This window comes from Triticum urartu, chromosome 5 (genome assembly GCF_003073215.2).
Source record: "Triticum urartu cultivar G1812 chromosome 5, Tu2.1, whole genome shotgun sequence".
Classification (NCBI taxonomy): domain Eukaryota; kingdom Viridiplantae; phylum Streptophyta; class Magnoliopsida; order Poales; family Poaceae; genus Triticum; species Triticum urartu.
This window is the reverse complement of record NC_053026.1, coordinates 198,613,567-198,628,779: the sequence shown is the minus strand read 5'-3', so window position 1 is coordinate 198,628,779 and position 15,213 is coordinate 198,613,567. Positions and strand designations below refer to the sequence as shown.

The 15,213-nt window shown below is 44.0% G+C and overlaps 1 protein-coding gene across 4 annotated transcripts; it reads left to right on the top strand.

Moving 5' to 3' along the window:
* The first annotated feature begins 1,736 nt into the window (after positions 1–1,736).
* LOC125508388 (protein FLX-like 3) lies at positions 1,737–14,941 on the top strand. Of its 4 annotated transcripts, XM_048673091.1 has the most exons (6): positions 1,737–1,963; positions 2,104–2,798; positions 2,908–3,053; positions 7,873–7,952; positions 8,037–8,159; positions 13,428–14,941. In XM_048673091.1, exons 2-5 carry the CDS (start codon positions 2,128–2,130, stop codon positions 8,115–8,117), a joined length of 978 nt encoding a protein of 325 aa, XP_048529048.1. In that variant the 5' UTR covers positions 1,737–1,963; positions 2,104–2,127; the 3' UTR covers positions 8,118–8,159; positions 13,428–14,941. The 4 variants fall into 4 exon arrangements, with proteins under 4 accessions (XP_048529048.1, XP_048529047.1, XP_048529050.1 ...); XM_048673090.1 differs by lacking the exon at positions 13,428–14,941 and having other exon boundaries at positions 8,037–8,340; XM_048673092.1 differs by lacking the exon at positions 13,428–14,941 and having other exon boundaries at positions 1,747–1,963; positions 2,034–2,798; positions 8,037–8,340.
* Positions 14,942–15,213: the final 272 nt, after the last annotated feature.

Sequence of the window (15,213 nt, the reverse complement as noted above, 5' to 3'; positions counted from 1 at the left end):
TATGTGCTCAATCAGATCTTTCTGCAGTTGATGATGCACCTGTGGGTCTCGGATCTCCTGACGCATACTGAGATAGGCAGTCCAAGTTGTCGGTAGCTGGTGATCGACTTCGGCTAGAGGACCCTGCCTATAGTATGATTCAGTGTCAAACACTGGGTCTTCTTGCTCGCTCTCGATGATCATGTTGTGCAAGATGACACAGCAAGTCATAATCTCCCACATTTGATCTTTGGACCATGTCTGAGCGGGGTACCGGACAACAGCAAATCGAGATTGGAGCACACCAAATGCCCGCTCGACATCCTTCCTGCACGCCTCCTAAATCTTCGCAAACCAGGCGTTCTTGCCTCCTGGCACAGGGTTTGAGATGGTCTTCACAAACGTCGACCATCTCAGATAGATGCCATCAGCTAGATAGTACCCCTTGTTGTAGTGCCGCCCATTGATCTCGAAGTTCACCGGAGGAGAATGACCTTCAACAAGCTTGGCAAAGACAGGAGAGCATTGCAGCACGGTGATGTCATTGTGAGTTCCTGGCATACCAAAGAAGGAGTGCCAAATCCAGAGGTCCTGTGTGGCCACCGCCTCAAGCACCACACTGCAACCGCCTTTGACGCTTTTGTACATCCCTTGCCAAGCAAATGGGCAATTCTTCCATTTTCAATGCATGCAGTCGATGCTTCCAAGCATCCCAGGAAATCCTCTTGCTGCATTCTGTGCTAGGATCCGAGCAGTGTCTTCCGCATTGGGTGTTCTCAAGTATTGCGGTCCAAACACTGCTCATTGCCCGACAAAACTTGTAGAAACACTCTATGCTGGTGGACTCGCCCATGCGCCCATAGTCGTCAATTGAATCACCGGGAGCTCTGTATGCAAGCATCCTCATCGCTGTCGTGCACTTCTGGATGGAGGTGAATCCAAAGGCGCCGGTGCAATCCATCTTGCACTTGAAGTAGTTGTCGAACTCCCTGATGGAATTCACAATCCGGAGGAAGAGCTTTCGGTTCATCCGATAACGGCGCCGAAATGTTTTCTCGCCGTGAAGTGGAGCATCGGCAAAGTAGTCGGAGTAGAGCATGCATTAGCCTTCGAGACGATGCCGGTTCTTTGCTTTCACCTGCCCCGGCGCCGAGCCACCTCGTCGCGGCTTTTCATTACTCGCCAGCAGCTGGGCGAGGGCGGCGAGCACCATAAGATGCTCTTCTTCCTAGACGTCGGCCTCGGCTTCCTCCTCCAGCAGCGCGGCGAGCGCTTCCTCGTCATACGAGTCCATCGCCGAGGCAGGCAAATCGCCAAACACCTTGCGCCCCGGTGGGCGTGTCCCCGCCGCTAAACTGCCCCAGCTGCTGTTGGAGGGGCTGCCGCGGCGAAGCTCTGCTATTTTTCCGGCGTGGAATGTCTATCTAGTGGTGAAAGACGGCGAGCAGCGCCGAGATATAGCTACTGGCGGCCGAGGGCGCGGGGGTGGGAGGCGAGTCAGGAAGAAAATCTTGACTTTTCCCCTGACGGCGTGGGCCAACCGCGCTTTTTCCTTGCGCCGGAGCCCCCAACTGCCCCCCAGTGCGCCGGGTTCGGCCTACGACCGCCGGGCAAAAAAAGTCCGAGCCGGCATTTTTCGGCGTCCTGAAGGCGTGACTGGACTGTTTTTTCGGTGTCAGCACGGCAAAAATATCTCGGAAGGATCTGTTGGGGACTCGACTGGAGATGCTCTAAGGAGTAAGGTCCCATGACCGAACCAATCTGTTGCTCTGACCTACCAGAGCCCCAATCCCGGCTCATTAAAAATCTTCTCTAGTCTACTGCGCTACGCCAGCTGCTGCCGAGCGTCGTCGCCGACGCCTCACGGCCCAAACCCTAACCCACCTCTCACGCGCGTCGCCGCCACCATCGCCGTTCCCATTCCACCTCGTCACGTCCCTGCCGTATTCACCCCGTCCGAAACCTTGGACATTGGTTTCTGAAGGTAGGAGCTTTTGGATCATCAAGCGATTACTTAATCCCAAGCTAACTATTCTCCACAAATTTCCATGTAGATCCGCTTTTGGTTTGGTAACAGAGGTGGATTTACATTGGTTCGATGTTCATTTCTTATGCTGCTTTCAGGCCACCAGGTTACCTAGAATCATCATGTCAGGAAGAGATCGCCTGCCGCGCCGTTTTGTCGAAGATGGAAGGGGCTATGTTGACGCCCGTGTGGCTGAGGATCGCAGGGGTCATCATCCTGGTATCCGAGTGGTTGATGATCGTAGGGGCCATCACGAGATCCGTGTAGTCGAAGATCGCAGAGCCTATCCTGCAGTTCGTGTGATTGAGGATCGTAGAGCCTACCCTGAGATTCACGAAAGGCCGCTCATGAGGGTGGCTCCTCGCTCTCACCTGGATGTCCTAGAGGAAGAAATTCAGTTGCACGAGATTGATTTCCGCAGGCTTATGGCTGATCGTCATGCTCTAGCTGAGGAACGGATGGAGTTGCACAGGGAGTTGCAAGCCGGAAAGGAGGAGGTCCGTCACCTTAACATGATCATCGCAGAGATTAATGCCAAGAAGGAAGCTTATATCAGCGAGCTCGTTGACAAGAGAAGGAAGCTTGAAGCTGAACTTAGATCAAATGAGCCTTTGAGAGATGAGGTTGTGCATCTTCGTGGTGAAATCGAGAAGCTCCTTGCTGTTAGGAAAGAACTCTCTGCAAAGGCTGCATCACTCATGCAGGAGCTGAGTAGGGAGAGATCTGATAAACAACAGTTACCTATGCTGAAAGCAGAGATTGAGGGCCTTCAACTGGAACTTACCCATGCAAGGTACACACACCATCTCTTTTGCTGGACCTGACTCTCAGTTATCCCAGTAAATTGTTTGGGGACTGGAAACTTCGAGTATCATTGGTTTCTATAATTGTATTGTTTGCAGGAATGCATGTGAATTGGAGCAGAAGGGGAATTTCGAGTTGGTGGAACAAAGGAAAGCAATGGAGAAGAGTATGATTTCGATGGCACAAGAAATTCAACAAATGCGGGCCGAATTAGCTAATTTTGATGGCAGACCATGGGGCACAGGTATGTTATTGGGATCATCTACAGTGTTTGTAAATTTCAGTTATCCATTCTACATATTTTCCTTTTTCACTGTCATATTTTTTCTGGATTTGAAGTTGTACATGCGCATATGGTAGGGTTCTGTATTATCAGCAATCCTGAGTTAGGAATCTGCTATCTGCCAGCACTTTGCATGGGTTTCTAAGAAAGAGGACATCAGCCAATTACTTAATTTGTTTGGAGATGCTAGTTGTCAATTAATATTGGAAACGGATTGATGCTACTACTGAACATATTATGCGTGCCAGTGTGAACTTCTGGATTGCCACATTGCAAATAGTTGGCTGCCTTGGGGGAGGGGGGGGGGGGGGGGGTTCTCTGCTTGCGTGATCGGTGCCGTAGGAAATTCGGGATGACAGAGATGCCGCTAGTGTGCAACTGTTGCACATGAGACGGGGGGAGGGCAAAAGGCCATCCTGTTTTCTTCCTTGCCTTGGTAGATTGCCTGCTTAGAGCATCTCCAACAGCTCCCCATTCCCCAATAATTTCCTGGTATTGGGGGAGTTGAGCCAAAAACTCTGCTCCAACAGCTTCCCTTTCCCCAATAAATTATTGGTGATTACTAATAAAACAACCCATCTTTCCCTAAATGGAGGGCGAGTTGGCCCTCTCCCGATATGATCCCCTATACTGCGATGTCAGCGCTCCGCTAAATGGCCACCGGACCACTGCCGCCGCCGCTCAGCTGCCACGGCGCAGACTGCCGACGCTGCTGACGGACCATCTCCGAACAGCCGCCCCGCCGCTGGACAGCCACTGGACAGCCGCTGTCGTCGCCGGTCGACTGCCGCCCACTGGACTATCGTCAGACCGCCGCCATAGCCGCCGGAGCACAGCCACACCGTCGCTTTACCGGTTAGCAAGTGGGCCCCGTATGTCAGATTGGTTATTGAGGAAGTTTTGTTGGGGATCTGCTGGAGCGTTCATCCCCGATAACCAGAAAAGTGTTATTGGGGAGCCCCAATAGGTGATTATAGGGTGGTTTTTTTTTTGGTGAGCTGTTGGAGATGCTCTTACAACTAGGGATAGATTGCAATACAAGAGATATGATATACCTTGTCTAATGTCTTCTACTTTAATGCTTTCTTAATTCGCACTTTCACTACTTCGTAATTTAGGCACACACTCTGACACTCATATTTAAATTCAAAGGCCTAACTCTATGAGCAAGGCTAGGAAAATTGTAGCCATCTTAGGCTCATTAAAGCCACTGCCTATCCCATTGTCCAGGGTCTAACCCTACGTGGCAGTTTCTTGTGCCCACCGATTACTACCCTACAATGACATGGCTCCCAATATATAGAGAATTTTGCGTTGAAATGTCTTGATTTATGATTGGTAATTTTTTTGAGCAGGATCTCCCGCATTTTCATTTTTAATAGAAATTGTCTTCTTATATCTGACAAGGTGATATTTACATTATAACTACATACACAAAATATATGCTTTTAGATAGTATACGTGGAGGGTCTTCAGTTCATATGCTGGGCCCTTCTCGAGTTTGCCAGTCTTTCTGGGTATGCAAATTTTAAAAGGAGTTAAAACCATGCCGAATTTTGTACTCAGTATGCGTCCAAAATGCATGTGTGGATGTTTTCTCTTTACTGCTGGTATGGATGGAAATCATGTTATTTTCTGTTACCAGAATATTATCAGTTATCCTGTAGCTCGCTTACATGCTTTAAAAAAATAATGAGAAGTGCCCCCCTATACACTATTAAGAAGACAACATGTTACATATCAGCCTCACGAATGAATCAACGAGATTTAATCTGGCTACAGCCTGATCTTTTCGCAGTTTCCTACCTCAACGTTTACTTTGTACTACTTTAGTGCCCGTGCGTGGCCACGGAATAATAAACTGAGATGAAGTTACATTAGTTAAAATATCATTGTAATTCATGATGTGTGCGTTGTATGTGGCTTATGACCGTTGCAACAATATCACCTTACACTTGCTTCCACTCGACGATCACCTCATGCCACTTGTGTCTCTTTCCTCGCAGAACGCAACACGATGCATGTGAAAATTCATGTGTATAGAAATAATTTAGATAGTGTTCCAAAAACATGGAAATTCCACTTCGCCACACGAGATATATATACATAATTGTCCGGTGTAACTTCATACTATCAAAAGAAATGGAGTATCAAGCATGTCAAATACTGAATAACAAAATTGGGCATAACACATCCAACATGGGTGATGGAGTGCCTTGACTTAAATCAAGGAAACACCATAAGAACTGATTCTATATTCATGTTTGTCATCCGTATATAATCTGACATAACATTCTGATTGTATTAAGTGAAGTGATTTTCACCATGAGAACAGAACAAGCACTGATTCTTTCTTACCATGAAATTCAGCCACCAAATCTATCCAGTGGCTCTATACCTCCCTTTCTTTCTCCCACTTTGATCCTAAAAGTTGTCCCAGCTCTGCGTCAACATCAGCAACAGCTCATTCCACTGTCTGTTTTTCTTTGCTATCTAGCAGCAAAAAGTATACCCAAATCAAAAATAGAAATAACCACATGGACAGAACTATTTTTTTTCTTGCTGACCAAATAAGTTTGTTCGTATCAAACTGTATGGTTAAGTGGAAGCCCATTAACCTATTGCAACATGTAAACTTTTCATTTTAACCTCAGGTGTTTATTTTGCTGGGTTCATTCTTGCTCACTATAGTAGTGATTCTTCAAAACAAACATATACATCCACATGAGAGCTATACACTATAGCCCTGCGTGTGCGCACACATATTTATTTTCTTCTCACGTTCCACCCAGCTAACCATGTATGTCCTAATCTTAGTATTCCGGATCGCGGGTCGGTGCTGTGTTCTACGACCCAGGGTTGTCGACCCAAATCAAAGGTTGGGATCTACTCTGGGGTCAATGTGGATCGGTGGCCGGGACGCGATCTCGGACGCCACTGGGTGACCCCGGTGGGGAGAGAGGCAGAGAGTGTGAACTGAGGGAAATGTCGAGAAATAATAGATGAATACAGAGAACATCGTCGGACTCGTACCTCCGCAAACCCCCCATCACCGGTCTTCCATCATTGCTGCAGTTCTTCATCACCATGTCCGCCACTGGAGGATACAGAGATGTGTAACGAATTGACGAGGCGAAGGAGCAAAGGAACATGCCATGGAAAGGCAACGGATTGGTAGCCTTGGCAGCGGTGTGCAACAGCCAAAAGGCAAAATGAAAATGAAGGAAGTGGCGGTGGTGGAGAGGAGACTGACAACTATGGTCCTAACACACATGGTAGCAATAAGAAAGGATATTCATTAGTTCATATTATGAAGGTCAGAAATAGACATGCATCGGTGTCCTTCAACAACTTTAGTCATGTTTCCATTAGTACAGGAAATAAAAACATCACGTAAGACAGAAACAAGATAGTCCAGGGCAGCCATTTGGTTTGAGTGTTAAGGAGCTCTTTATTTGATGTAGCTAATCTTTTTTCACCATCATAGTTTAACCTGTAGGCTGCAGCAATATATATCCGAGTGTTCTTCTATAGATGTAAGTACAATGCGTTGCTACGGAAGAAAGAAAAATCAAATTGCAGTGACAAACAACGCGGTAGAAATCTCCAATATGGAGAGGTCAAGCGTACATCGTATGTGAAATCCTTGCTTTTTCTCATGGGTTAAGAAAATATTACCACATGCAACCAGTCTTGTTTTCCTCTGATTCAAAGAGTCAAACTCTTTGGGACCATTGTGCACTTTGGATTCAGAACCAGCAAGGCTACTAGAGAATCGCCAACAAGCTCCAAACTGGAAGCTTCCCCGCATTACCACTGTCCACCGCCAAAATCAACCCATCCTTATAAAGTGGAGAGCACGAGTACTTATGACTTGTTCCCCGCATACTTCCGCTCGATCCCATTGGTTCACTTCATGATGATTGAAGTGATGTTGCTCACCATGGCGCTCGCCGCAGCGCTGTGCATCCACTTGGACCCGCTGCCTTGCGAGGACTTCTCCGTGGCCGACCTGAAGGCCACGACAGCGGTCAATGGGTCCCCTGCAGGTCGTCGGTGGTGTTGGTGTACGGTGAATTCTTCTCCTTCGCCATGGCCGCCGCATCCAGCACCAGAAGATGGGTCAGCGCCGCCAACAGATGGGTTCTGAAAGGGCATCAGGCCATGATGGTCACCGTGGGTATCTGAGTGGTGATAGAGATTGCGACCAGAGGGGCGAAAGGGCAAATGCGATGGTGGGATACCTAAAACCTACGGTCGTAGGGGCGGCAATAACTTTTCCCGGGAGAGAGACGGGATCTGTAGCGAGGGTTGGGTGGCGATGAGGTGTGTGTGTGTGTGTCGTCTATGCATGGATTGCGGCAGTTTCCTTTTCCCCTAGTCGTGCGTGCGTGCGATGGTTTTACGGGTTTTCTTGCTCGTATTGTGCTAATATGCACGCGTGGGCTGAAATTTTTACTGTACGGGGAGCGCGGGAGGGGAGGTTGAACCATTACGACGGCATACTCCCCTTCACTAGTAAAAGATAATGGACCAATAAAAAATAAAAAATTCTAATACCATACCACCCACAAAGCAAAACCAGGAGTGTTCCTTGTCAACAATGAGAGCATACATCATCTTCAAAACATAAGCATAACAGAGTTATCCTAGATGGTGATTTTCTCTTAGGCTAGACTACCTGAATATATCATCATTGGATGCATTGCTGTTAACACTTTATATTTCATGGAACAAAGAAAATTCGCTCTCATGGTACTATGTCTATCTGCTCTCTAAGGTGGAGCACATGGGATGAAGCTGGGCAGTCCTGAAGCGACCTTCCCTACTCAATATGGAGATAAATACAATATACATGCGGTATGATCTTTTAAAACAGTATAATCTTAGACAGTTTCATTCTTTGTTTTCTATATTATTCAAAATGTACTGTGTTGTTATCAGGGAGTTTCTGAGAAAGGTCCTTCGCACCCTCCTGAATCTTCGTGGGGCACATTTGAGAAGAACCGTTTCCAGTACCGCTAAGACCCCAGCTGCTACATTCCGGGGAGAAAGAATCACCTCTAGGTGTTAATTATCATATAACATGGTTTAGAGTATCTTATCTACCTACTTGTTTGTGTTAAGACTCCAGACTTCTTTATGCTTCGAATAATTATACTTTCTGTGTTAGTTGATAATATTTGTCCTGACAGTATCCTGTTACTATTTACATATTGGCTCCAGATTTATGCATGTTACTAGGATATCCAGGTTTCCTTGTTAGATGGATCTATGACTAGACTAGCAATCATTTTAACGTGGCTTCGACTTTGGAAAATCAGAGTGACTTAGTCGTGTCACATATAGAGCAAGTGTTCTGAATTTAATGTGAAGCAGTGGGGGTCTAACTGCTAAACTTTGAATGTATGTTTTTACAGAAAAAACTTCCATCACGCGGTTACACAATGAATTAATGAGCTTGATGTGAGATGATACAGATAGTGCATGTAGTACATGTGTGTCAAGTTCACTCTTGGTGATAACCAAGTGTAGGTTTCTCTCATGTTAAACTATGTTGGTGACGTTAGTCACTTAATGCAAAGGTGGTTTTAATGTTTATAACTAGCAAATTATTCAGGCGTTTGCTGCAGATTTTCTGTAAAAATGGAAGTCTGAAGTAGTGATTATATGTTTGGCTAGATTCATGTCAACTGCTGCATATTTGAATGTGTAGTGGATCCAATGCTGTTATCAGCAGATAGGGATCAGTAAGTGATATTTGTTGTAACAGAACTAACTTTACCTCCTTAAATCTCTATAAACCATAACAGTGTGGACAAGTCTATATATTATCTTCCCCGCAAAAAAAAAGTCTATATATTATCTAGGACAATGATTGCGTTTCTTATGGGTAGTAAGTTATGCCGTTAAACTCCACGGTTATTCAACAGCATAAGCTGTCTCATCTGAATTGGTTTACATCATCAGTTTTTTAGTTTGTATTTGTCTTGATGCTTATTTTGATCGTTATGAGGAATTCAAACTTCCAGACCTTGTGCGAGCTCGATTAGAAAATTCTTGCTCTGGCCCTTTGTGTAAGTTCTAGTTAAGCTTTTACGGTATTAGGCTGGTTACTTTCTAGCATATTTGGATTGTCTGTCTGGTGCATGAAGCCTTAGGTGGCTCTGTTCTCTTGCAAAATATTAGAGAAGAATGAGGCTATTCAGACTTATCAGTTATCAGTTGTTAGATATTAGAAGTTAGCATCGGCAATTCTTGCACATGAAGAGGTTGATCTAGGAGCTCTTTTAAGCAAGTTGTGACTACCATTAGTCACAGGACTAATATTGGATCTGCACTGATGATGGTGTAACATGGCCTCTCTTGCTCTGTGAAATTAGACCAGTAGCGTGTGCATCAACATGCCACTTCTCCCATTTTTTTCCTGGATTGATGCTGTATGAGTGAGGCTGGGACGTGATTACTATTGTTTGCCAATTACCCACATGGTTAGCTCTCTATGTGGCTGATGTGTTAGCTGTTAAGTTGGTCATGTTCTGTATTAGACCCACTGGTATCTCCAGCTTCCAGACATCAGCAGTTCAGTTTAGTACAATTGGACTGATCTAGTGGATCATGGATGTAATTCAGAGTACCGTGCCTGAACTTTATGAGCTCTTAGATTTGAAAGATTTTGCTCAGGTGGAGAACATGAAAGGACCGCCATGTTTTTTCTGACTAGTGACCACACTACAGTGTTTTTTTGACTAAGGAAAGCACTTGTTGTAGAAGATAAAGATTACCTTCTTGATACCAATTGGGAGAAGCAGTTGTAGATGCATCGGCCTGGCAACCTCCTGAAAGCTTGTGTGGCATATGGTCTGAACCATATTTGATGTAGGCCACAGCCCTCGATCTCCCTGGAACATATTTCAATGGTTACACTACTCCCAAGAGAACCAAAGATTTGAAGAAGCACATTGTCTGTGAAACTCCTACCAGATTTTAACATGGAGGATTCTCCTTGGAGTGAAACTCCCGGTCATTGGCTCTGATACAAGAGGCTGTCCATAACAGTGTTCTTGCATGTGGAACCTTGATGCATTCTTCACTTTAATGCTCAAAAGCAGTGTTGGTTTTGAATGGGTGTTTGCTTAAGAGTTGTGTCTGAGCTCCTTGTGCGGTAAATGTTGCTCAGATCGTGATAAGGGGAAAGCACTCCCGAGTTTTGTGTCAAAGCAGCAGACAGAAGTTTGACGTGTTCTTCCATGTGATGCTTGAAACACAGTGCAGATTTGAGTAGGAGATAAGCTGGTAATCTGATTAGGTCTATTTAGCCCCAACAGGCTAGACTTAATCATCCCAAGTATAGAGTGTAATTTTGGGTGCTCAGACACATAGAGCTCACACGCATCCTTCGCTACAGTAAAATCCGAAAAAATATTAAACAATTTAAAAAACATTGATGTATTTTTTCACATGCTTACAAATTTTCGTGATGGAATGCCATTCGTGGAGGTCTGGGAAACAAAAACAAAATCAATGCTCTAAAAAGACTGTTTTTGAAAGCATTTTGGAGCATCAATTTTGTTTTTTTGCCCAGACCATCAATGTCATTCCATCACAAAAATTTGCACGCATGTGAATAGGCATCAATGTTTGTTGTAAAAATATTTCTTTTTTATGATTTTTTCTGGATTTTACTGTAACAAAGGGTGCATGTGAGCTCGTGCTCACAAGAGCGCTTTTTAGCGAGTCCGCTATGGAGATCAATCTGGGGTGGGTCAACTTGTTTACTGAAGTTGGCTGGAGAGTATGGTGCGTGAACTGAATGAGCTCTTAGTGCTGGAAACCTTTCCCAGTTTGTGAGAAGGGGAAAGCATTCCTCTATTTCTTCGTGACATCAGATGGATGGTAGTTTGATCTTTGATGCCATAGAACGCTTAAAGCAGATTGCAGACTTGACTCTTGAACAGAAGTTGGTTGGGAAGTTTATTGGCACTTGGACTATATGGATTTATAAGGATTTACCCTTTTACCATTTTTAAGTCCATCAGCCCATATCTTGTGTTCTGTGGGAGATGACTGCTTTGCTAGCTTGTCGAGATCATTCTTGGATGGGTCAAACAGCGGAGATCATTCTGAAGCTTTCCAAATGACCGAAGCAATCTGGTGATGGCTTACCAAACATGAGGCAAGTAGTTTCTTCATCCACGGCAGAAGTTACGCCGCGTCTCTGTATATATTATTTTAAATTAAACATTCATTCTTGACAGTGCACCTTCATTAACCTAGTAGCATGTTAATTTTCTATCTTTTATATTTGGATATTCAATAAGCCCTGGGGAACCCAATTAGTTTTACTATAGGGTCTTGTTAGTATTGCCATGTGTTGGAGAAGCCTGGTTAGTAATATAGTGAGTCTAGTGTTTCTAAAAGTTAGCCAAGTTCTGTGTGAGGTAGGCACAGTCGTGTATGGACATGTGTTGAGGTGTAGTAGAGGCCTCATTGGAGCTCAGAGGTAAGGGCCACGACACATCTGTGGCTAGAGGAAGACAAGGTCACGGGAAGAGTTTGAGCTAAATAGTGGTGTGGAAGATGGTCTGATGGGCGGTATAGGCTCATTGTGATGTTTTGACCACCTGAGTGTCCTGGTTGAGTTGAACCATTTAAAGAGGAAGCAACCCTAGGAAAGCAAGAAGACCTTGAGGGTGAGCCTCCTTGTCGCTGTTGAGTTTGATGCCTTCAACTTCCCCTTCCCTTTCCTTGTCTCCCTCCCAGGCCCTCCTTGCTCTTTGTCTCCTCTCCATCCCCCTTGCCTAGGTGGTGCGTAGGGCGACTAGGCAATCTCTTTTACTGTGAATCACACATCTAAATGTGTGTCATCATTGTATATTAGAATCTAGAAGAAGCATGCTGGTAAGGCACAAAGTACAACAACCAAAGCAAAAACGAAGGCTAAAACTGAAGCTAGAAAGATAAGCCTACTCTAATCTACAAAAAAAGAAGAGGGAGAAGACATGCCCTCCCTTTTACTACACACCCCCTACATCAGGAGGCATAATATGAAGCAGGAGACTGCGAAGCAGCTTTGCACTGTCATCTTCCACAGCTCAACCTCTGACAAAATCGGCTCGACCACTGCCTGACGGTCTGGCCTTGCATCTAGCGCCTAGCAATTTTATGAACACTGCTTGAGCATTATTTAATTTCTGGTGGACAGTCCTGGATATGGTGATTAATTGCCACAGTAACCTTATCTGAATGTGGCTTTAACATGTTATGGACTTAGGACATATTATTAGCATTTTGGCTGCTGCGAACTAATAGTAGTTTCTTAAATATTGTTACAAGGCATGCTTATTTGGATAATTGAAGTCACAATCTGATCTGAATTGTATTCAAGACATCTTCTGCCATTCTACAGTCCAGCAGGATCTGATAAGACCATGCATGGTCAAGGATTCTAGACCCCCCTCCTGGATTATACACACACATGCATCTTGATCTTGAGGTTCTTGGACTTCTTAGAAGTTGGCACTTCTTTGGTGGATGAGATGTGGCTGGATCTCTCTGAGAGAAACCGAGAACAATTTAACTGTACAGACCATATATTGCAAACCATGGGGTTTTATTGAGCAACAAGTGTTACTGGCTTACTGCTTCAGGATTGCAGTAGGAAACAATTAAAGGTTCATGGTTTATTTCTGTTCAATGTCACCCCATTGGTTTTAGAGACACACTGTTATCGTTTGTTTCCATGTCAGATGCGGGGAGATTAGTTGATGAGCTACAGAAGGAAAAAAAATTCCCATATCTCTAGGCAAATGTTATTTTGCTTTGTGGTTTGAGAATTTCGCCTTATATTTTACTTCCATGAACCATAAGAAGGAATGCAGACATATCTTGAGAATGGTATTAACTTTTCCTGTAATACCACCCACAGTTGTACTTGTGGGGCACATGTACGATTTGCAAGAGGGTACAGATTGTAGGCTATGATCTTCAACAACTTTATCTGTTATGAGTCAGGGTTTGGCATTGTAGATTATAACCATTGGTGACGGGAGGTTGGCACCGTGACAGGAAGTAAACAGGGAGCGGTAGAGAAAATACTCATTGCTTGCCTTAAAAACCCACGGCACCTCATATAGCCCTCCTTACAAACTGATTCTAGCTTGAAATTGCCATGGAGTGTACTGTTTTTCTCCTATTCATGTTCTTGTGTTTCTGTTCACTGTTTTGTGCATTTTGTGTTATTTATTAATTATTATTTTTACTGTTATGTACAACTCTTCAGATGATATTCTGTTTGGGACCAAATGTCTAACACTGCTGTTGTTTACCTTACAGGTTGAATCCTCAGTTGGTCTTTTCCTCTGATGACAGAAGATGTATTTGTTCATGTGAAGGAGCCGTCACTGCCAGAAAACAGTAATAAATATGGTAACGGGGATAACTGTTGCCTTTCTGACGCTGAAGGTTCTATGCCAGTTAACTGATACATCTAGAGATGCGCTCTTCTAAAACATCATATTTTCTAGACATCCCTGAAAAGAGATCAAGATGGATTATCATACCAGTTGGAGATATGGGAAATGGTTAAATCAGTCAAGAGTGCCCTAGCAACACTTGGAAGGTCTTGAATGTGGGCGTGTGGGCGTGTGGGCGATTGGGTTCATTTGCAGGCATTAAGTTTTGTTGTGGTTTTGGGGGAAGAGTGAACTTGTGCCATAGAAGTTTCTGGTTGTCTGGAAGCCCCTGTTCTGTGTCACTGTCGTGATAATTTCCTTTCTCCATAGGGAAGTTGAAAAGAGATTCTGCTACAAATTGTATAGCAGTGAAGCCCCTGTTGGTGGATTGAACTGTGCCTGGCCATGATGCTTCCAGTTGCTGCATTTGGATGTAGTCACCAGTTTGTCCAGCAGTGAAGCGCAAGTCAGCATAGCTGTCTGATGCTTAAGATGTCAGGAATAAAATAAGTTGCTCCCTACATGCGCTGGAGGCAATGAAGACACGATTTCAGAAGAGAGGTGCATATTACACCCCCCAACTCTAGCCCTAGTCTAATATACACCCCTCAACTTCAATACCGTCTAAAATACACCCCCAACTCTCAAAACCGGCTAGAATTCAACTCTCCCTCCCTGTTGACCGGTTTTGACCCAGTTTGACCGGTTTTGATTGAGTGAACAGTAAAAAATAAAAAATTAAAAACAAAAAAAATAAAATTCAAAAAGTTCCAAGTTTTTGCACCGCGTGAACAGTAAATTCAAAAAAAATAACCTTTTCAGCATGTTTGGATACCTGAGTAAATTTGAGATGTCCGTAAATTCGAAAAATATTCAAAATTTTCAACATGATGAACAGTAATTCGGGAAAAAAATCCAAAAAAAATCACCACGCGCTCACACATAATTCATGCAAAAAAGGGTTTTAAAAGAAAACCGATTTTACTATTCACCAAGCTGAAATTTTGAAAAAAAATTTGAATTTACGGACATCTCGAATTTACTCAGGTGTCCAAACATGCTGAAAAGGTGATTTTTTTTAATTTACTGTTCACGTGGTGAAAAAAACTTGAACATTTTTGAAATTTTTCAAAAAAATATTTATAGTTTTTAAAATTTTATTTTTACTGTTCACTCAGTCAAAACCGGTTAAACTGGGTCAAAACCGGTCAACAGGAAAGGGAGGGTTGAATTATGGCCAGTTTTGAGAGTTGGGGAGTGTATATTAGATGATATTGAAGTTGGAGGTGTATATTAGACTAGGGCTAGAGTTGGGGGGTGTCATATGCACTTCTCTCATTTCAGAATCCCCCAAGGACTCACGTTATGCTGTTTTGATGATCATGTTGTTGGTAAGGCAGTGGCAACCTGTCAGGACCTACCGACACAAACAAGTCACTGACAAGCCCATCTGAATGTTGGACTCAATGGTAAGGCAGTGCAACACTTTAGGACCCTACGCATAGAGTAGTGAACTACATATGTTTGAAATTACGAGCATGATTTTGCCGCTCAAGAGTTTTGCTGAAAATGAAGATCCTGCAAGTCACCCGTTGTGCACATTGGGAGCATATTTTGATGCCCAGGAAGGTTGTTGACAAGCGGAGGAAGCATGTAATTGATCTTTT